The sequence below is a fragment of the Pelophylax lessonae genome (genome assembly GCF_965119305.1).
Source record: "Pelophylax lessonae genome assembly, chromosome: 12".
Lineage (NCBI taxonomy): Eukaryota > Metazoa > Chordata > Amphibia > Anura > Ranidae > Pelophylax > Pelophylax lessonae.
The window spans coordinates 108,647,331-108,669,013 of record NC_138779.1 but is presented as its reverse complement, the minus strand read 5'-3'; the positions used below and the strand labels follow the sequence as shown (position 1 = coordinate 108,669,013).

At 41.8% G+C, this 21,683-nt stretch overlaps 1 protein-coding gene across 1 annotated transcript in view; it reads right to left on the bottom strand.

Moving 5' to 3' along the window:
* The window catches only part of PRKCG (protein kinase C gamma), a 621,643-nt gene that overhangs the window by 21,967 nt on the left and 577,993 nt on the right, over positions 1-21,683 (bottom strand). Inside the window, exons 11-14 of the mRNA XM_082273693.1 lie at positions 12,375-12,548; positions 11,191-11,282; positions 7,960-8,022; positions 3,432-3,570 (exon numbers count right to left, since the gene is read on the bottom strand). Coding sequence (XP_082129819.1) covers positions 3,432-3,570; positions 7,960-8,022; positions 11,191-11,282; positions 12,375-12,548 — 468 coding nt within the window. The remainder of the gene's footprint in view (positions 1-3,431; positions 3,571-7,959; positions 8,023-11,190; positions 11,283-12,374; positions 12,549-21,683) is intronic.

The window sequence follows — 21,683 nt, the reverse complement described above, 5'->3', positions numbered from 1 at the left end:
TGAGCGTCATCTATTTTCAGTTTCAGTTTTTTAGACAACTGCTTAGAAGATCCCATGGTGCTGATTGTTGGGGCAAGGTCAGATGAGTTTGGGCATTTAAAACCTTTGAGATTGACATCACCTGGTCTTCCCAGACGATGATTGAGAACAATCCATGACACTGGCAGGTCTCAGCCTTGCAAAGGGGGCACTGCATGTTATAAATTCTGCAGGGTGCCCAAACTTTTGCAGACACCATTTTTTTTTGTTTTCTGTCATTTTGAAAGTGTCAATGATGGAAATAAAATCTAACTTTTGTTGACATATTATAAGAATGTCTAATCTGTAATTTGATGCCTTTTGGAGATTTTTCCATCTTTCCTTGGCTTCTTTATGCACATTAATACAAATTTTTACCTGGGGTGCCCAAATTTTCGATCCCCACTGTATGTATATATATATATATACACAGTATGCACCCTTAAGAGAACGCTCAAATTAAATATCTGTAGGGTTAGTCCTATCCACATTTTTCCCCATTGTCATGAAGTGTGAGCCTTTTTTAGGTCAGCGCTTTAATGCAGAGGATCATCATTGCATTTCATCTCTAATAAAATGGATACTCCGATTAGAGCTAAAAGAACATGGCTGTAACATTGCACATAAGCCACAGACTTCGAGAAAATGGCAACCAAATGACAGACAGTTAACAACCCATATAAACACAGCATACGTGTCCTCTCTTATCCCCTGTTGAAGTCATGTGGGCGCGACGTAACTCGTGGGGCAGAGGATACCAGAAGTATGTATTGACGGTCTATTGTTTTTAAAAGTGAGTACCTAGTTGCTACTTCACTGATAACATTTTCTAAACAGTAATGCGCTATGGAGCTTCATCTTTTATCCACATATATTATGGAGCCTATTAAAGATTAAAGGAAGAGCATCACAGAGGTGACATTTTTACCCCTAGAGGTGCTAAAAGGGGAATGATTTGCACTTGAAAAGTTTATTATTCAATGCTGTTACCTTACAGCAGTAAGGTGAGTGGCTTGTGAGCACTCAGGTACCACCGTATTGAAAATTTACTTTTGGAGTCACCATATATTTATTAGCATTTATCACATGGTGAAGCGACACGCTGTGATTGATGCCATATGAAAGACTTTCTGTTTGCACCCATATTATTCATCATATGTGTCACTATTTATTTATTTTCTGATTTACAAATCAAAGCTCCTTACATTTATTTATCTCTAAACAGAGGAACTGATGGGCTGTCTGAGGACGGACCATGTCCACGTGCACTAGTACACTGAAATATACTGCATAAAACATGCACTAAAGCACTTAAATATACAGTGTTAAACATGCACTAATGCACTGAAATATACGATGTTAAAGCAGTTGCATAACCTAAAAAAACAACAACCTGCAAGACAATGGCATTTTGAAATACTTACCTTAAAACAAAGCACCTGCAGTGGAGCTTGCTCACCGCTGAGGGAGCTGACATGTTTTGGGTTTGCGGGCTTTAGCGATGTGAGTGGCCAGAGCTGCCATGATGCCACTCCCACACATGCGCGCGGGAGCACTCGGTTCCACCAAGAAGCTCTGAAGTTCTAACATGATTAGCCGGACCTTCAGAGCACATGCTCCACTGACGTCAGCATCTGCATGCAGGGTGAGTATCTCCTAAACGGTGCACATTTAGGAAATATTCATTTTACCTACAGGTAAGCCTTATTATAGGCTTACTTGCAGGTAAAAATAACAGAGCGGGGTATACAACCGCTTTAAATCTGCACTAATTTACTGCAATATACTGCAGTAAACGTGCAATAAGGCTCTGAAATATGCTGAGTTAAACGTGCACTAATGTACTGCAATATACTGCAATAAACATGCACCTGTGCCCTGAAAAATACTGTGTTAAACTTTCACCAACACACTGAAATATACTGCGTTAAAGGTGCACTAATGCAGTGAAATATACTGCGGTAAACGTGCACTAATGCAATGCAATATACTGCAGTAAAAATGCAATAACGCACTGCATTATACTGCGTTAAAGGTGAACTAACGCACTGCAATGTACTGTTGTAAATGTGCACCTATGCACTGAAATGTACTGCTTTAAATGTGCACTAACTTACTGAAATATACTGCATTAAATGTGCACTAACGTACTGAAATATACTGTATTAAACGTGCACTAACTCACTAAAAAGTAACCCACTGAAATATACTGCTTTACCGTGCACTAACTCACTAAAAAAATACTGCATTAAACGTACAGTAACACGTTTATATAAATGTGCACTAGCGCACTGAAATATACTGCCTTAAACATACAGTATCGCACTGAAATGTACTGCATTAAACGCGCACTAACACACTGAAATATACCATGTTAAACATGCAGTAACACACTGCATTATACTGCAGGAAACCTGCCCTGACAAAATAAACGGACACTAAAGTAAAAATGAATGGTCACACTACTCTAACACTGCACTATCACTAGATTCACACTAAACTGATATTCTACACTGACAATAGAATCAAAACAGCACACTATAGCACACTAACTCCCTAGTAGCACTGAACAGAGCCCTGTTCTATCTCTCTCCATGCCAATATTACACTGCAAATAGCCACTATGGGTAGAATATTTTTACAGTGTGGGGTGGGACTAAGAGCAATGAGCCATATTTGGGCACAGTCAGCATTACTTTCTCCAATCATTGCTCTGAAAGTCCTCTGTGCCCTGATTGGGCAATTCTTTCATTGCTTCAGCCAATCAGGGCTTCCAGTGCACTGTGCGGTGGTCGGTTGGCAGGCTTAACAAACAGTTGAGCGCCTGACAATTCCGGTGTTGGTCAAACGGGCCAACAGCCAATGTTCAGCCCAAACTCATGCTCGGGCTGAACCGTTCACCCAACTCTTTTACCATCCTCTTAAAATCACAGAAGATAATTAGATTAAGTTAAAATTATTGTTTAAGGCTCTGTTCACACTATGGCACTCCGGATCCTAGGCAGAATCGCCACTAATCACGGGACGCCTTTGTGATCCCAGTTATTTTCAATGGCACTCAAATTGCGGCGAGATTTTGCTGTGATTGTCGCCTGACAAATCACGGTAAAATTTTGCAAACAGAATCGTGGGACGCCTGTTGCCCAAAAGAAGTTTGGGCAACAAGTGTCCTGCAATTCTGTTTGTGTGGTTTTACTGCGATTTGTTGGGTAACAATCACGGCACAGTCATGCCTCATTTTGAATGTCATTAAAAATAACAGGGATCACAAGGGCATCCCACGATTTGCAGCAATTCGGAATCATGGGCAGAATCACAGTGATTCCGCCCGCGATCTGGAACGCCAATGTGTGAACGGAGCCTAAATTACATGTTACAGTTTAATGTAAGTATGTTGGAAAAAGGTGCACTACCTCTGGAGCGATGTAGTCTGGAGTTCCACAGAAAGTGCGAGTAGTAGATCCACTGAAAATGTTCTCTTTACACATTCCAAAGTCAGTGATTTTAATGTGTCCCTCAGCATCCAGCATAACATTGTCCAGCTTTAAGTCCCTGTGCGCAGAGAGGCAGTATCAGCAAGACAAGAACAAAGTACTACTACTATAATAACATTACACAGAAGGTCACACAGTGTCATGGATCTCTAGGAAAACACATAGCAACCTTTTTATATGTACAAGAAACTGACCATCAGTGTATAGTAGTGAATCACTACTCTAGAAAATCTAGAAACTCTAGAAACAAAACACATACACATGAATTACACTTGAAATGTAGGGCTGGTTCGCACCACAAAAATGCATGTTTTTGATGTGTTTCCAGATGCATTCCAGATGTTTTTTTTTTTTTACTTTACTGGAGTCCAGTGTGTTTTTGATGCATTTTTTAAGTATACAGTTGAATTTTCTAGGTGGCTTAAAAAAGGTTTGAAAAGAACCATTCTCACTGGAAAAGGATACAGCATATTTAAACCCTTCATTATGTTTTACACCAATCATTTATTTTTTGACCAATATACATAAAGATTCAGGAAATTCCCCTGGACGGCCTATAGTTAATGAGATGGATTCCCTCACCTCGAGACTTGGCTAATATTTGGATACCTTTTTACAGCCTTTATTTTTTGGTACCACAGCCTATTTGAAAGACACTAAGCATTTGCTGCAGACTTTAAAAGGCATACCAGAAAATAGGTCCTATATTTTATTAACAGTGGACATAAGTCCCTTATACACTGTTATTAAACATACTAATGCTGTAGAGCCAGTTAAGTGGGCTTTGGAGAACTCAGACCTAACAAGGAGACATCAGTCATTTTGCTAAAGTGTCTGGAATTCGGACTCCAGCATAATTACTTCTGGTATGATCATAGGTATTTCCTACAGACCACAGGAGTAGCTATGGGAGCCCGCTTTGCTCCCATTGTGGCCAATTTATTTTTGGCTCACTGGGAGTCTGAAGTGTTTTTTAACAACAGACCTAGAGAACTAAACAGTTACTACAGATTCATTCATGATCTGTTCATGATATGGGAAGGGGATGCGAGTGGCACTCTGATGAATTTCATGGACAGAATGAATCTGAATGACAAAAATATAGTTTTGTCTTGGAAACATGATGCCAGGAGTATAGTATATCTGAATATGGAAATTATGAACGTGGAAGGAAAAATATGCTACAAATTATTGCAAAACCCACTGACCACAATGTGTATATAGCTTTAGATAACTTTTATTATAAACCATGGTTGTGCAACATCCAAAGGTTAGTTTGTTAGGCTGTGTAGGAATTGACTAAGGAAGAGGAATATCTTATGCAAAGTGAGAATTTTGGAAATAAATTCATTCAAAAAGGTTATAGTAAAGAGGTGATCCAAAGGGAAATAGAAGAGATTAGAAAATTAGACAGAAGAGATCTTTCTAAGGATCAAGAGAATACTATAGGGGCAGGTTCGAAAGGGGAGGAGAATAGGATATTTATGGATTATTGTGTGCAAAGTAAAAAAAGTGGAAAATATATTTAGGAGGAATTTAAATATCTTGTTGAGAGAAAAAACATTGGGGAAGGTCTTACCCCAAATCCCCAAATGAACATATAGAAAAGCCCCTAACCTTAGAAAAAAAATAAGCACCAGGGATACTAGAGCCACCCAAGGTTAAGAAGATGGGGGTGTCCATATGCTGGTGGGGGTTTCTTTGGTGTACAAAATGTTTAGCATGTAGGACCTCCAAGATGAATGGTAGAAAAACCAAAGAGTTTATAGCTACCTCTACAGGAAATAAATATACTATTAAAGATTGTATCTCATGCACCACTAAAGGAGTAGTATACATGCTGGAGTGTCCTTGCTCCAAGCAACATATGGGTCGCACCTCAAGAAATATACAAACGAGGGTACGAGAGCACATGAATAACATAAAAAAAAGTTAAGACAGATCACAGTTTATCTAGGCATTTTAGGGAGGTCTGCAATATAAATCCTAGAGGGTTAACATTTAGGGGGGGGGGGGTTCAGGAACATTGGAGGGGAGGGTAATTTTGTAAGATTTTCTAAGTCAGCTAGAGTCATTTTGAGACAAAAGTTTTATTTTCTAGATGTTTAAATGCTGATTTTTATCTTAACTGCTTTATTAGAAATGATTAAGCTATATTGCGTCTTTTTTTTTTTTTTATTTTGTTTTGTTTTTATTGTATATTTATTTTATTATTTTTTAATATGTAATTTTATGCATTTTATTGAGGTTCCCCGGTTAATTTGCACTAGGATGAGCAAGGTTTTTAATATTAGGAGCGGAAATGTACTGTCCTATGTGGCTTGTGGATGGTTTGTTCCTGGCGCTCCGCTCTCTCTACCCTGTTCTCCTGATGCAAACTTCCTTGTTATGGATGCTGATTTGCTTCCATGGCAAAGGCAAGGAGTGGTATTTAAGGGCTCCTCTGGACCAGCTCCCCGCCTACTGGAGAAGCCCAATCACAAAGGCGCAACGCGTATAGGTAGGAGCCGAGCCTGTGACGTCATGACGTGTTCTTTCCCATGAGCTTAGCTTGTGTTAGACTGACGATATTAAATGCTTTGTTTAACCCTGATTTTTAGTAAGTGCAATATTTTGTTTGTGGGAATAAAAGCCCACTATGTCTGTGCCTCTTGTATCTTCCATTGTGCCTGCGGGGAGAGTGTGAATCATGCTGGTGGAGCTGGAGTATAAAGCTATCAGGAGAGCAACTAGGAAGATAAAAGGGCTGGTCTTTGTGGACATATATCAGGAATATATAATTGTACAGGCATTTTCTTTTCATGTTTGAGGTGAGCAGGTTATTCATCCGGTTGAGGATGAGCACCATAGGATGAATTGTATGTTAACACACTCTGGGTATTTTTCTATACTATTAAGGAGGATTGGACTATGTGGATCATGTTATATTGGACCATTATGAAAATGTAAATTAACTTGGGGAGAATTATATATTTACACTTTTGCACTTTATGTTGGGTACAAATGTTTACAGTGGAATTATTGCACTTTTTGATGTAGTTAATTTAGTGAATATGCACTACACTATATTATGTAACAGATTATTATATGCAGTGGGTGACACACTGTAAGCGATCTAGCAACCAGATACATAATTGTAGTTTTTTATATTTTGTTTTATTTAGGTTGATAGCGCTGATTACACTTCTTTACAATTTACTAAACTCTCACTTCAAATTGATTTTCTAGTTTAACTGTAATGTATCCAATCAAGTTATGAACCTTTTAAAAATTAAAATGAATATTCCACATTGGGAGTAAGTAAATCCATTTGCTCAAGTCAAAACCTGGATGGTTCAAAAAAGTGAACTGGTAAAGTGGTCCAAAAGACCACTTACCACTTTAGTCCTGGTTTAAGAAGAATTGCCAGCTATTAATACATCAGTAAATAAGGAAATTGCATGCTTCCCAATTAGATGCTGTTTTGGATAGTAGACTTTCTGTTAAGGGACCCCGCCACTGCTGTGCTCCAAAGCAAAAAATTAGCCAATCGCGATACTAATCCAATATTGAGGCAGCAAGGATAGGGGAAGGCACACAATCCAAATGACCTAGGAAATATCTGCATAACAGAACACCTGGACATTCTTGGTACCAAAGTACTTAAAGGGGTCGAACACACTTATGTATGTTAACTGTAGTGAAAAATACTGGTGCAACAGTTTTTCTAAGCAAGCATGTGGTTTCCTACCTTATTAAATTTAAAGTAGTTATAAAGGCTTAATTTGTTTTTTACCCTAATACAGTCTATGTATTAAGTTAAAAAAACTTTTGAGTGGAGCCCCCTCCCAGCCCCCTCTTATACTTGGGGCCGATCTTAATCCAGTGATGTGCAAAAGAACAGTGGCTCTTTTTGCTCTCTTTCTCTTCACTAGCTCAGAGCCACTGGTGATGAGCCAGCTCAGGAGTGAGCACACAGGGGTGCCCCCAGAGTAAGCGGCTTGCTATAGTGGGAACTTGGCAGGGGGAGGAGACAGGAGCTCCAGCTGGGGACTCAAGAAGAGTTTCAGGGCTGCTCTGTGCAAAATTATCGTACAGAGCAGGTAAGTATAACATGTTTGTTTTTGAAAAAAATGAGGATTTACAATCACTTTAAAATGTGCATAGTGGGCTAAATTATATGAATTCAGCTAATATTTAAAAGCTACATTGAAGGAATTTACTATGAGGTTGGGATAAAATATTAACGTGCTGTTCACATATTTTTTTTATTTTTTTTTATTACATATGCATATTTTGACCTTGCATGTCTGTACAAAAAAGATGGAATCATTATTTTGTTTAAATATCCTTGCACATGTGTTTTTTATGTTGAGAATCTCTAATATAAAGGGCAGCCTAGTCAGTAATAGATCCCTATATTATATTATAGTACTAGCAACAGAAAACAAGCATAGGCATGCGTTACCTGTAGATGATTCCCTTGTTGTGGAGGAAAAAGAGACCAATGGCAATCTCAGCAGCATAAAACCTAATGAAGACATAGGAATAGTGAAGAACATGAATGTAACATGGTGGATCCGATTACATCCACCCCAACCCCCCCCCCCCCCCATCTACTGCAGCAACAACAGCCTCCATTTTTTGGGAAGGCTTTCTCTAAGATTTCGGGGGTAATATGTTATTATTTAGTCAATGTACCGTATGTATTTCTGAGTTCATGTATTGATGTTGGATGAGAAGACCTGTCTCACAGTCTGCATTTCAATTAATTCAATTAATCTCAAAGGTGTTCAGTAGGGTTGAGGTCAGGGCTCTGTACAGGCCTAGGGAGTTCTTTTTTGCATATGTATTTTTGAAGCTTGCTGTGTGCACAGGGGAACAGTCATGATGGAACAGTTCTTCTCTAAACGTTTGCCACAAGAATGGAAGTGCACAACTGTCTAAAATGTCTGCATTCCTGAACTCAATCTGGACAAGTGTGTCCACATCCATTTAGCCATATAGTTGTAGGTGTGATGGTTAGATGTCCAGTAATTGTTTGTCATAAGATGTATTTCTTTGTGATACTTATTCTGTAGGCAGGTGCAGTGTAGTTTCTCTACTGCAGGTGGCGCTCATCAGCAGTGGCAATGCAGGTGGAAGAGAAAGTCGAGAAGAACCTAGTTCCTCTATAATCTCCTCAGTCACAGAGAGGCAGTATCCGATTGGCTGATGGCTTTCCATGTGAATGACTCCCATGTGACTGTGACTAGGGACAGGTCACCCATCTGTCAGGGACATTGCTGAGCATTAGGGAGAGGTTCCAGATGAGTAGGGAAAGTGCAGGGACAAGCCATCCATCCCGGAAGCCTCCCCAGTTAGGTATGGACCAGCCAGGCCACATTCTGCTCCCTGAGACCGATGTTGTCGGCACCCCTGATACCTACTGCTACTAATCAATGCTGTACATCCTGTGAGTGCACCTGGACGGGTTGTCTTTCCACCGGGCTTGTTGTGCATGAATTAACTTTTATTTCAGTACAGTTATTGTGTTTACTGCCACTGCTCGACGCTGCACCTATCTACACATCAATTTGTAATAATATCTTAATGGATAAGAAATATACTATTGTATATGCCCCGCGCCAATAAATAAATAAATAATTAATATAGTGTTAATTCCTTGAATAGTGTAAAAGTAAATGGGAATTAGAAAATTAAATAGTGAATAATAATAGCAGCTGCTATAGTAAAAAATTATTATATAGGTGAGTAGTCTAAAAGGCTACCTATAGCGCTTGCTTTAAAATGTGAATAAATTACTTTAAATAAATATACCAATATTACTTCAATGAATGTGAATATATATATATAAAATTAATCATTTAGCAGCTGCTATAGTAAAAATCGTGTGTGGGTAGGTAGTCAAAAGCTACCTATAGCGCTTGCTCTAAATTAATACATATAAATACAGGGTGTTAAATAAATATGCCAAAAAACAATATATAAATTTAAAAGTGTCCAATAAATCTAATCAGAATTCCTCAGTGAAGAAAATTTTTCATGAAAGTTCCAATAATTGTGCAGGAAAAAAAACCTTATGCAGAAAAAATTATATGCAGAAAAAATTATATATATAAATATGTTGTGACTCTTCTGTGCAAAACTTCTTTAGACAAAGTGCAGGTGCTCAGTGCAGAAAAATATCCAAGTGACAAAGGTAGGATTCGGTCACTCACCAGATGTTGTGGGTCATGTGTGCCTTATAGCACCAAGACCTATCAAGCTTGTATAGCCCTCCAGGCTAAAAACGGTCACTCTGGCTTGCTTCTAGGCCGGTGAAGTAATGAGGTCCCCCTCCGTCTCTTTTCCCCTCGCCAGGCAGAGATGTATATAAAAAAGGAAGCTCCAAATGGTGTATTATCCTTATAAAATCTTTATTCCCAAAAGGGTTAAAAATATATACATGCAAACCGAAAAAAGTTAGTAGTAAAGGACAAAAGACAGGTATAATCCTTCTTAGAGAGTGCAGCCCTGTGTGGCCGCCTGTGAGCATGTGTATACGGCGCAAGCCGATCGGCGTGGCCGCTAGCGGGAGAACTTCCGGCTTGCGTTCCACCCTTAGCACACGTCACTACGCTGTGCGTTCCAAACTGACGCGTTTCGTCACTTCCAAAGACGTCACTGGAAGTGACGAAACGCGTCAGTTTGGAACAAACCGCGTAGTGACGTGTGCTAAGGGTGGAACGCAAGCCGGAAGTTCTCCCGCTAGTGGCCACGCCGATCGGCTTGCGCCGTATACACATGCTCACAGGCGGCCACACAGGGCTGCACTCTCTAAGAAGGATTATACCTGTCTTTTGTTCTTTACTACTAACTTTTTTCGGTTTGCACGTATATATTTTTAACCCGTTTGGGAATAAAGATTTTATAAGGATAATACACCATTTGGAGCTTTCTTTTTTTATATACATCTCTGCCTGGCGAGGGGAAAAGAGACGGAGGGGGACCTCATTACTTCACCGGCCTAGAAGCAAGCCAGAGTGACCGTTTTTAGCCTGGAGGGCTATACAAGCTTGATAGGTCTTGGTGCTATAAGGCACACATGACCCACAACATCTGGTGAGTGACCGAATCCTACCTTTGTCACTTGGATATTTTTCTGCACTGAGCACTTACACTTTGTCTAAAGAAGTTTTGCACAGAAGAGTCACAACATATTTATATATATAATTTTTTCTGCATATAATTTTTTCTGCATAAGGTTTTTTTTCCTGCACAATTATTGGAACTTTCACGAAAAATTTTCTTCACTGAGGAATTCTGATTAGATTTATTGGACACTTTTGAATTTATATATTGTTTTTTGGCATATTTATTTAACACCCTGTATTTATATGTATTAATTTAGAGCAAGCGCTATAGGTAGCTTTTGACTACCTACCCACACACGATTTTTACTATAGCAGCTGCTAAATGATTAATTTTATATATATATATATATATATATTCACATTCATTGAAGTAATATTGGTATATTTATTTAAAGTAATTTATTCACATTTTAAAGCAAGCGCTGTAGGTAGCCTTTTAGACTACTCACCTATATAATAATATCTTAATGATGATTTTTCTATCTACCTTTAATTATGTGATACTCAAAGTTTTTTTTTTTTTACATAAAACTGCAAAACAGTCAAGTTGCCAGGATACTTACATGGCATGGGGCTCCTTGAACTTGCCAACCTGTTGGATGTGATACATCAGGTCTCCGCCATTCACATATTCCATAACAAAATAAAGGCGATCCTAGAGATACAATCACAATATTTTTTTTAAATTAGAAACAAACTTTTATTGAGTATTTTGCATATAAGAAAATAAAACATCAAGATATTAACAATACAGCAATTCTCAAAACAGAGGTAGAAATACAATCATATAGTCAGTGCAATAGAAGCAGGCTATCATCTAGGCAAGAGGAAAAAGCAATTTGTTAACAGCATATGCAGAGAGGGAGTATATACCACCATTAAGACGTACAAGTTGCAGGGGATTGTAACCATCTACCCCATATTTTATCATATCTGCTCGGACAACCCCTTTTAACATAGATCACTTTTTTAAAAGGCAAAGTATTATTAATATCAGCGATCCAGGCAGCAAGGGTGGCTGTGGGGGTTTGGGGGGGATTACTGAATCCATGCACGGCTATGAGCCTCCTGGCACTAAATAACGTTTCCTGTAAAAATCTGGTAGTATGTTTGTCTATATCTATGTCAGGGAAGATTCCCAGCAGGCACAGCTTAGGATCCATTGACACCGTAGATCCTATCTGGTCATGAAGAAATTGTACCACTTGTGCCCAGAAACCTCGGATTCTGGGGCAATGCCAGATGAGGTGCCCGAAGGTGCCAGCGGATAACAAACACCTGGGGCAAGTGGGATTTCTAGAGGGGTCGAACTTAGCCATCCTGACCGGAGGGAGATATGCCCTGTGCGTGATGTATACCTGCATCAATCTATCTGAAAGCTTTGAGGATACTAGTTTACAAGTTTCTCCGCTGACTCATCAGTTTTCCGGTTTCCTCCACCCACCGACCCTTTATACTATAGGCAAGTTGGGATAACGAAGGATTAGTAAGAGAACCACAATCATTTATTAAACAGATAATCTAAATATAGTGAAGGTAGAAGAATGCACAATAATATTCTTCCAGATTTCCATTTGTTTAAGGCAACTGAAATAGTCCAGTGATAAATCTTGGTGAAATTCATAGTCCAGTGATAAATCTTGGTGAAATTTGTATAATATATTAACCTTTGTAAGGTGGTTTGAACGGTTATATTGTGCTCTCTTTTCAAGCCAAAAGATAATGGAGCATTACATTTAAAGCATACCACAGTTTGAAATGTTGAATGAAGCTGTGTCAGGAAATGAGGTCTACCAATCAAGGCTAAGACACGTTTCTCCACCATGGTACACTCCACATCATCATCCTGTATAATGACATCCTTCTTCAGAATTTTGATGGCATAGAGTTCATCAGATCCACGTCTCTCAGCTAACATGACCTGAAAAATTAGGAACACAAGTAGAATATGAAGAGAAATATAAGCCCAATGGACACCATTTATGAGTAGACTTGACTGCTGGAGCCTGTTCCAAGTAATCACCTTAAAATTAAAAAAATAAAAAGAGAAAGCTGCTGAAATAAAACCAGTTTGGTCTCTTATATTTTTAGTACTCATTTCAACATTTTTTTTGTACTAAGTTTCAGGGCTAATTTGATTTATTTCAGCAGCTTGGTCTCTTAATGTTTTGATACTTACTTTTGTAGTACTTGTTTAGTAGCCATTTATTTTGATTTTAGATTATTTTTCAGTATTTTGTGTACATTATCTTTTTGATGCAATTTAATTCATGCATACATTATACTTTATACCCACGTTCTTTATTGGATATTTTACTAAGTATATTTTATATTTATATATTTTAACATTCTCTGATTCAATGGAAAAAAAAAAAATTCATCTGACAATTATGTGATGTTCCAGATTTTATAGTATATACTCCTGTAGACATCAGCTTGCTCTTGTAGCCCTGATGAAGAGGAAGTAGTTTTGCCTTCTTAATGTTTTGGCTGCTTTTATATGCCCTTTTTTTTTTTTTTACCAACAATTAAAATGATTTCAATCTTTTTATCTGGTGTTGGTTTGGCGCTCCTTTCTGTATTTTTATGGTTTTAGCTACTGTTGGGTGCCCATTGAGGAAAGTCTTTCTCTGTGGGAGCTGTCTCGCCAGAGCTATTGAACTTGTTTGAAGTTTTCCATCATTGACTACTTGTTGACTACACTTGCAAGTCTAAAAGTTCCCAGTGTCCTTTAAGTAAGTTGTTTACCCGTTCTTTTTGAGTCACTGACCACAAATGAGAGATGTGTGTGTATTAAGAGAAGTCAGAAATTTTGTTCTGTATACTTGCTATATATCAGTGACTCAGGAATAGGGATGAGCTTCGAGTTTGAGTTGAAGCTAAGTTCGACTCGAACATCGGTCGTTCGATCCTTCCTCGAATGACGAATAAATGTGCTTCTTCGCGGGAGATTTGAGCACCCATAATGCGCATGCACGCGCGTTATGTGATTGGCCAAAGCATGCACCCTGACCTCCATGCTTTGGCCAATGAAATCATCTGTGCCATGATTGGACAAAAGGCAGGCAGCCTTTAGCCAATCATGGCTCAGGGGCTAAGTACACGCTCCACACTATATAAAGGCTGTGTGCACAGCCGCAACGTGTAGTGTGATTGTGTGGGTGAGATAGGAGACATGGAGAGGAACGTGTTTGAGGCAGGAAGAGAATAGTTATTTTGCAGTTTGTTAGACAGTGCAGTGAGACATTGCTAGCAGTGTGAGTATAGGGAGGGAGAGGATCGTGCTTTTTAGGCAGGGAGAGCAAAGTGATTTGCAGTTTTGTAGACATGCAGTGAGACATTGCTAGCAATGACTTAGGGAGGGAGAGGATCATGTTTTTCAGGCAGGGAGAGCAAAGTGAGTTTTTTAGACAGTGCAGTGTCTAAGTCCTGAGGCAGAACAGTGGGAGGAAAAGGAAGACTTCCTTTCCTCACAAGGCCCCCTTTATGCAGATATAATACCCTGCAAGAACACAAAACACACAGGAGGAAGAGGAAGAGGAGGAGGAGGATTGTGGCAGCATGGATGTAAAGGATAGCATACAACAGTCTTCAAGGGATGGTTTTGATTCCCCAGAAACCCCAGGAGTTGTACGTGGTTGGGGAGAGGTTGCTCCTGACAATGTCATCCTTAGTGACCAAGAGGATTTAGAAGCTCATGCCTCCTCCAATGCTGCATGGGCTCCCTGATTCTGCAAAGCCTGCGTAAGGACCCGAGGATTCATGCTATCAAGGAGAGTAATAATTACTGGTTGGCAACCTTTCTTGATCCACGTTACAAGGGTAAAGTTGCAGAGCTCATCCTGCCTTCGCAGAGGGAGCAGAGAATGAAACATCTTGAGGAGGCCTTGAAAAAAATTTGTGTACCAACTTTCCAGACACTGGGAGGTTAACATTCTCTGGACATGTTTCTGAGGCATCATTCAGCCAATGGAGTAGTGGTGGAGAAGGCGACCGGCTGACCGATGCCTTTAAACAGTTCTTTAGTCCTCAGCAGCACCCAGGTTTAAGCACCCATCAGCAGCGTCTCCATCATATGGTGCATGATTATCTAGGCACAAGAGCAGACTTGGAGACCTTTCCAGCTGAGCATCCACTGGGTTACTGGGTCTTGAGGATGGACCACTGGCCAGAACTTTCTCAATATGCAATGGAGCTACTGGCCTGTCCTCCTTATGCGTGCTTTCCGAACGGACGTTTAGTGCTGCTGGAGGTTTTGTGATGGACAAAAGAGTGTGTTTGTCCACAGACTCTGTTGACCAGCTGTCTTTTATCAAATTAATCAGTCCTGGATCAACAACAGCTATCAAGCCCCTGATTCTGATGTAACTGATTGAATTTGCTAGGGGTCTGCCATCTCTTGAAGACTGCGTATGCTGCCTATCCTATTTCTCAACCTTGATTCTGCTAGCTTCCAACAATGTTTTTGGTTTAGGTCACTACCAACCCCCAAGGCCTAATTTTTCTGCACTTGTATAACAGGTGCATACAATTTAGATTTTGTATGTAATTTTTAACAGCAGGCCCTGTCCCTGTGCCCAGTAAGAGTAACTGTGAGGGGTTACGGTGTTCAGGCACCACCAACACCAAAGTCCCGATTTTTGGAACCTGTATGACAAATACTTCCGATTTCAAATTTGTATGGAATTTTTACCAGCAGGTCCCGTTCCTGCACCCAGTAAGAGTAACTGTGAGGGGTTGGTTACGTTGTTCAGGAACCGGCAACACCAAAGGCCCAATTTTTGGCACCTGCATGACTAGTACATGTGATTTCAAATTTGTATCGAATTCTTACCAGCAGATCCCGTTCCTGCGCCCAGCAGGAGTAACTGTGAGGGGTTGGTTATGGTGTTCAGGCACCACCAAAACCAAAGGCCCAATTTCAGTTTTAGTTCCTGCTGATACTAACCTTCCAGGTCCTCATCACTTCAGCCGGTTTGCATAGCCGACACCCAACCTTGGCCAGGTCAAATGACAGTACTGCGTCCCTACTAGATCACTGATAAGAACACAATCAACACTTGATCTTTGCCAATTTCAAATTGGTATGGAATTTTTAGCAGCAGGGCCCATTCCTGTGCCAGCAAGAGTAACTGTGAGGGGTTGCAGTGTCCAGGCACCACCAACACCCAAGGCCCAATTGTTCTGCACCTCTATGACAACTGACAAGTACGTGCGATTTCAAATTCGTATGGAATTCTTACCAGCAGGTCCCGTTCCTGCGCCCAGCAAGAGTAACTGTGAGGGGTTACGGCGTTCAGGCACCACCAACACCAAAAGCCCAAAATTTCTGCCTCTGTATGACAAGTCCATGCGATTTCAAAATTTGTATGGAATTTTTAGCAGCAGGGCCCGTTCCTGTGCCCAGCAAGAGTAACTGCGAGGGGTTACGATGTTCAGGCACCACCAACAACCAAGGCCCAATTTTTCTGCACCTGTATGGCAAGTACTTGCCATTTGAAATTTGTATGTATATTTGTATATGACATTTTTTCCTTTAGAAATGTCAGTATTTCTGCCTCTGTGTGACAAGTCCATGCGATTTCAAAATTTGTATGGAATTTTTAGCAGCAGGGCCCGTTCCTGTGCCCAGCAAGAGTAACTGCGAGGGGTTACGATGTTCAGGCACCACCAACAACCAAGGCCCAATTTTTCTGCACCTGTATGGCAAGTACTTGCCATTTGAAATTTGTATTTATATTTGTATATGACATTTTTTCCTTTAGAAATGTCAGTATTGCTGCAGCAGGCTACATACATCCAAGAGATACTTTACAGACACATTCAGGGGACCCCCCAGGCAAGATATTTGAAGAAATTTTTCATTTTTATGGTTTCACTTTAAGCCTCATTAAAATCAGTAAATCACTGCTCCTTTAAAAACGATTGCTTTTAAAAACCCAGACCCCATAAACTTTTTTGGGACAATAACTTGTATTTAAGCCTTAAAGATTAAGCCATTTGATTTTTGACGTTCGAGTCCCATAGACTTCAATGAAGTTTGTTTGTTCAAACAAACCTTTCCTCTGTTTGCGGTGTTCTGGTGCGAACCGAACCGGGGGGTGTTCGGCTCATCACCATTCAGGAAGTATTGAACCCTTTAAACTGTCAAAATAACAAGTCAACTAGGAATTCTAAAGTACAGTTCACCAGAAAAAGGAGAGAGAAAATAATTACTTCAATATAGTTCCCAATTCTTGGTTAAAAAAAAAAAACAAAACAAACGCCCCGTTTCAACAGCTTCTTGTACAATTTAAGCTGCATTTGCTGCAACTAATTCTAATGCCTCGTACACACGTGCAGATCGTCGGCCGAATGATCGGCCGTCTTTTGTCCCCGGACTGTCGTGTCTGTTGAAAAGTGCAAAAGACTGCACAAGAATTTTGTCCGCCGACTACAGCCGACTGCAGAAGTGATGTCATGTGATGGTTAACTTTCCCTGTGTTTTTTCTTTTCTGAGCATGCCCAGTCTTGCAAATCTGCTGTCTGTCGGCCGAATTCTGTATTGACTGGCGAACAATCGGCCGCTCTGGTGTCGGCATACAAAAATTTTAATGCTTGCACGACAGATTCTTTTCGGCCGAAAGTGCGCTGTCGGCTGTCGGAAGCATCATACTAACAAGCCGAAAATCGGCCGATCGTTCGGCGGCCGAACATTTTTGGCCGACAATCTGCACGTGTGTACGGGGCATTACTTGCAGCTGAAGTATATATGAGGGGTGTTCAAAATGTTACTCACTTTTACATTTTGCTGGAAATGGTGAGGTCGGGAGGAATAGTAATTGGTCGTGTCTGAGAGTATTGTGTGATTAGTCTTTTGCAAGCCAGCTGACCTTGCAGAGTAGTGTTAAACTTGTGCATGACGGAAAGTTTAGTTTTCATTCATAAAATATATAATTTCATTCTGTTATAGTCTTTATGTTACGTTAATTTGTTTTTGGATAATTTGTTTTTTCTGTAGAGTATAACAAATCAATTTGCTTTATTGTTTAATTGTTTCATTTTCGGATAAATCGTATTTAATTATATATATATATATATATATATATATATATATATATATATATATATAATATATATTTGTGATAACAAATCAGAATTCTGAAAGTCATTTGTTTATTGAAACCATTAGCATACACACACAATGACAATTGCGTCTCTTCTGTTCCTTCTAAAAACTCATCTCCTCTGCTTAATTTTCGGATAATTTGTTATTTATGTATATATATATATATTTGTGATAACGAATCATAATTCTGAAAGTCATTTATTTATTGAAACCATTAACACACACACACACACACAATGACAATGTCTCTTCTGCTGCTTCTAAAAACTCATCTCCTCTGCTCGAATGCAATACAACACCCTTCTCAGGAATGCACTTTGCCATAGGTTGTGCTGTGTCACTGCTGCTGGTACCAAGAGATGCACTGTCACCTTTGCTGTCATAGTGCAATGTGCTGGGTGTTCATTGTATTCCTGCGCCTATAAGGAGGGGTGGGCTCTCTCCAGTCACTTGTCCTCCATCTATCCATCAGAATGCATGTGTTCCCACTGTGCAGACTCTTAAAAGGTAGAGGTAGGGACTGCAGGTAACAGGGTGCCTTGCCGGGGCCTGCAGCTTGTGCATGTATTTTCAAATGTGTGCAATTAAACTCCTGTTTTTAAGGCATAGACAGGTTCATTCAGTTGGTTGTAGGCTCGTTGGTAAGTTGAGCTTGGAAATTCTTTGGCTTTATTTGACATGCATTTGCCCTTTGAGTGCTCCTTGCTGTAAAGACAAGTTATAGGTGAGGGAAGTGAACACTTTTTCTATGGTACCAGGAGAAACCTGATGTTTAGAGCTTGAATCCATTATCACACACACATGCACAATATCTTTTCTGCTACTTTTCAAAACTCGTCTCCTCTGCTCAAATACAACACCCTTCTCACTCAGTTCTCAGGAATGTACTTTGCCAGTATTAGTAATGCAACCTCCAGCACAAAATGAATAAGCTAATTGGGCTGTAAAATTAACTCTAAGTAAACCTCTGAGTCCACCTGCTTGGACTTTAACTAATTAACAAATCGAAAAAGTGCTGAATTAATTTTTTTTGAAAATCTTTTTATTGAGTTATGCACAAAAAACACAACAAACTAAAACGGAACAAAACATGGTGCGGGAATACACATCAAGGAGGCATTGTGGGATAACAAGTACTGGTGCGCTGCCCACCCTAGGCAGGATTAGTACAGTAAACAAGCATGAATATACATAATATATCGAGCATCTAAACTTTGGTACAGCTAGTACACATCAGTGGTCAAACACAAGAGAATGAAAAGCACCTAACAGCATCAGTCATGTCAGGGCGACCGCTCAGAGAGACCGTGAGTCAGGGACCCGTGGGCCGCTAGAGCATCAGTGCAGAGGATGACTCCTCGAGCCAGCGCATCCACACCCTATCATATTTCTTGGGGCAGCCTCTATTGCAGTAGGTATCACGGTACAACGGGATGGCGGCGTCTACCAGAGTCCTCCACTGAAGAATTGTGGGGGAGGATCGCTGTTTCCAGTGGAGGGCAATATTCTTCCAAGCATAGAAGAGTAGAAGACCTAGCAAAGTACGGTCGGCCACCCTTGGAACGATGTCATCCAGGAGACCCAGAAGACCCAGTCTAGGAGACGGGGCCATCGGGACCTGCAAGACAGCAGAGGATACCTCAAACACCCCGGACCAATATGTCAGGAGTTCAGGACATTGCCAGAAGATGTGTATAAAATCGCCCGGGGTGTGACCACAACGCCAACACTCCGGGGAGTGAGAGGCATGTATCCTATGCATGCGATGTGGGGTAAGGTAGTCCCTGTGGACAATTTTGTATTGCACCAACCGGTCCCTGAGAGAGACCAGAATAGCGAAGGGGGAGTCCCAGATGTGCAGCCAATCCACCGAGTCTAGGTCCGGGACGTCCCGAGCCCAACGAGCGTGAAGGCCAGAGAGCTCCGGAGACGAGACACGGAGGAGATGGGCATGCAGCACCAACATTGCACGCGCAGAGCAGTCATGACGCAGCACCCTCTCCAGATCAGACTGCACCAGCAGGGAATCCGGGCCAGGGAATTGAGCTCCAAAAGCATGGGACAGTTGAAGATAGTGAAAAAAGTAGGAGGACGGGAGGTTACGATCAGAAGCCAACTGCACAAAGGAGGGAAGGGAGAGATCGACTGTGAGGTCCGAGATCCTCTTAATGCCGCGTCTAGCCCATAGAACGGGGTCAGGCAGTCCATACAGGTGGGGCAGGGAGGGGTTGAGCCAAAGAGGGGCGTTGGGGGAGACCGCGGAGCCCGGGTATGCCTCCAACAACAGTCCCTGCCGCCAGGCCCGGAGCGTTGTTTTCATGGAGGTAGTGAGACCATGAGGGGCTCGGGGACCCCGAAAAAGCAGATGAGTCAGGGCCTCCACTGATCCCAACACCGCGGCCTCCACCACAACATCAGAATCAGACGCCTCCGGGTTCAGCCACCACCCCGCGGTAACCAACTGAGATGCCAGGAAATATTTGTGGCAATCAGGGAACGCCAGTCCCCCCTGTGACAGAGGGCGCATAAGCGTTGCAAAAAACTTGTACCGAGGAGGACTAGCGCCCCAAAGAAAGCCAGAAAACATCTTGTTAAGTTGACAAAAAAAGACCTCGGAATCCAGCAAGGGGAATTACGAAACAAGTAGGTAAGTTTAGGGAGAACCTTCATCTTCACAAGGTTGATCCTGCCCAAGAGGGAGAGAGGGAGGTGCTCCCATGCTCTCAGTCCGACTCTAAGGCTCAAAACAACCGGGTCCAGGTTGAGAGCAATGAAGTCCACCGGATCCCGGGACACCCGCACCCGAGGTAGGTAAAGTTCTCCACCCACTGCAAGGGCAAGTCCTGGGGGGCCCCAGTCTTCGCCCCAGGGTCAATGGCCAAGAGCTGTGACATGGACCAGTTCACCCTCAGGCTCGATACAGCCGCAAAGGCATTCAACACTCGCAGGGCTCCCCCCCAGAGAGGGACCAGCATCGCCCAGAAACAGCAGAAGGTCATCCGCGTACAAGGCCACCCGCTCCTCCAGCCACACCACCCGCAAGCCTTGAATGTGGGGGGAGACGCGTAGCGCCTCCGCCAGTGGCTCCATGGCGATAGCAAATAAGACGGAGACAGAGGGCAGTGGGAACAACGGATGGCCGCCATCGGCGACCTATAGATGGTCTGGAGCCATGCGATAAATCTCAGAGGAAAGCCCATGCGCCGAAGAATCTCCCACAGGAAGAGCCACTCCACGGAGTCAAACGCCTTCTCTATATCGAGCGAAGCGACCACCCTGGAACCGGAGTTGGTATGCCGGGTCTGCAGGTTAGTGTATAACCTACGGAGGTTGACATCCGTGGATCTGTTGGCCATAAAGCCGGTCTGGTCCTGATCAACAACAGAGGGAAGCAAGGGCTGCAACCTGGCCGCTAGCAATTTGGTAAGTATCTTCAGGTCATTATTGAGCAGCGCAATCGGCCTATAGGTGGCACACAGCTTGGCATCTTTGGGAGCTTTGTGAATAAGAATGATGTGTGCCTGCGCCATAGAGGGCGGAAGGGACCCTGCCGCCAAGCAGTCATTAAAAAGGGCGGCCAGCAGGGGAGCCAAAATGTCTACATGGACCCTATAAAATTCGATAGGCAGGCCTTGCCCCTGGGGATGGAACAGATCACCGCCCGAACCTCCTCCGCAGAGATCGGCTGGACCAGACCGGCGCGCTCCCGATCAGACAACCAGCCCAAGGCGATGGGGTCCAAAAGGGGGACCAGATCCCTCGGGCAGAAGTCCGGCGGGAGGGCAGTAGAGTAGAGCCCGGCATAGAAAGAACGAAACTCCTCAAGGATGGCCTCCGGGGAGGTAATGGACTCACCCGCGGGAGACGTGAGCTCAGGAACCAGGGTCGAGGGTGTAGCATGATAAGACATAGTCACTAGCAGTTTACCATTACGATCACCCTGCTCAA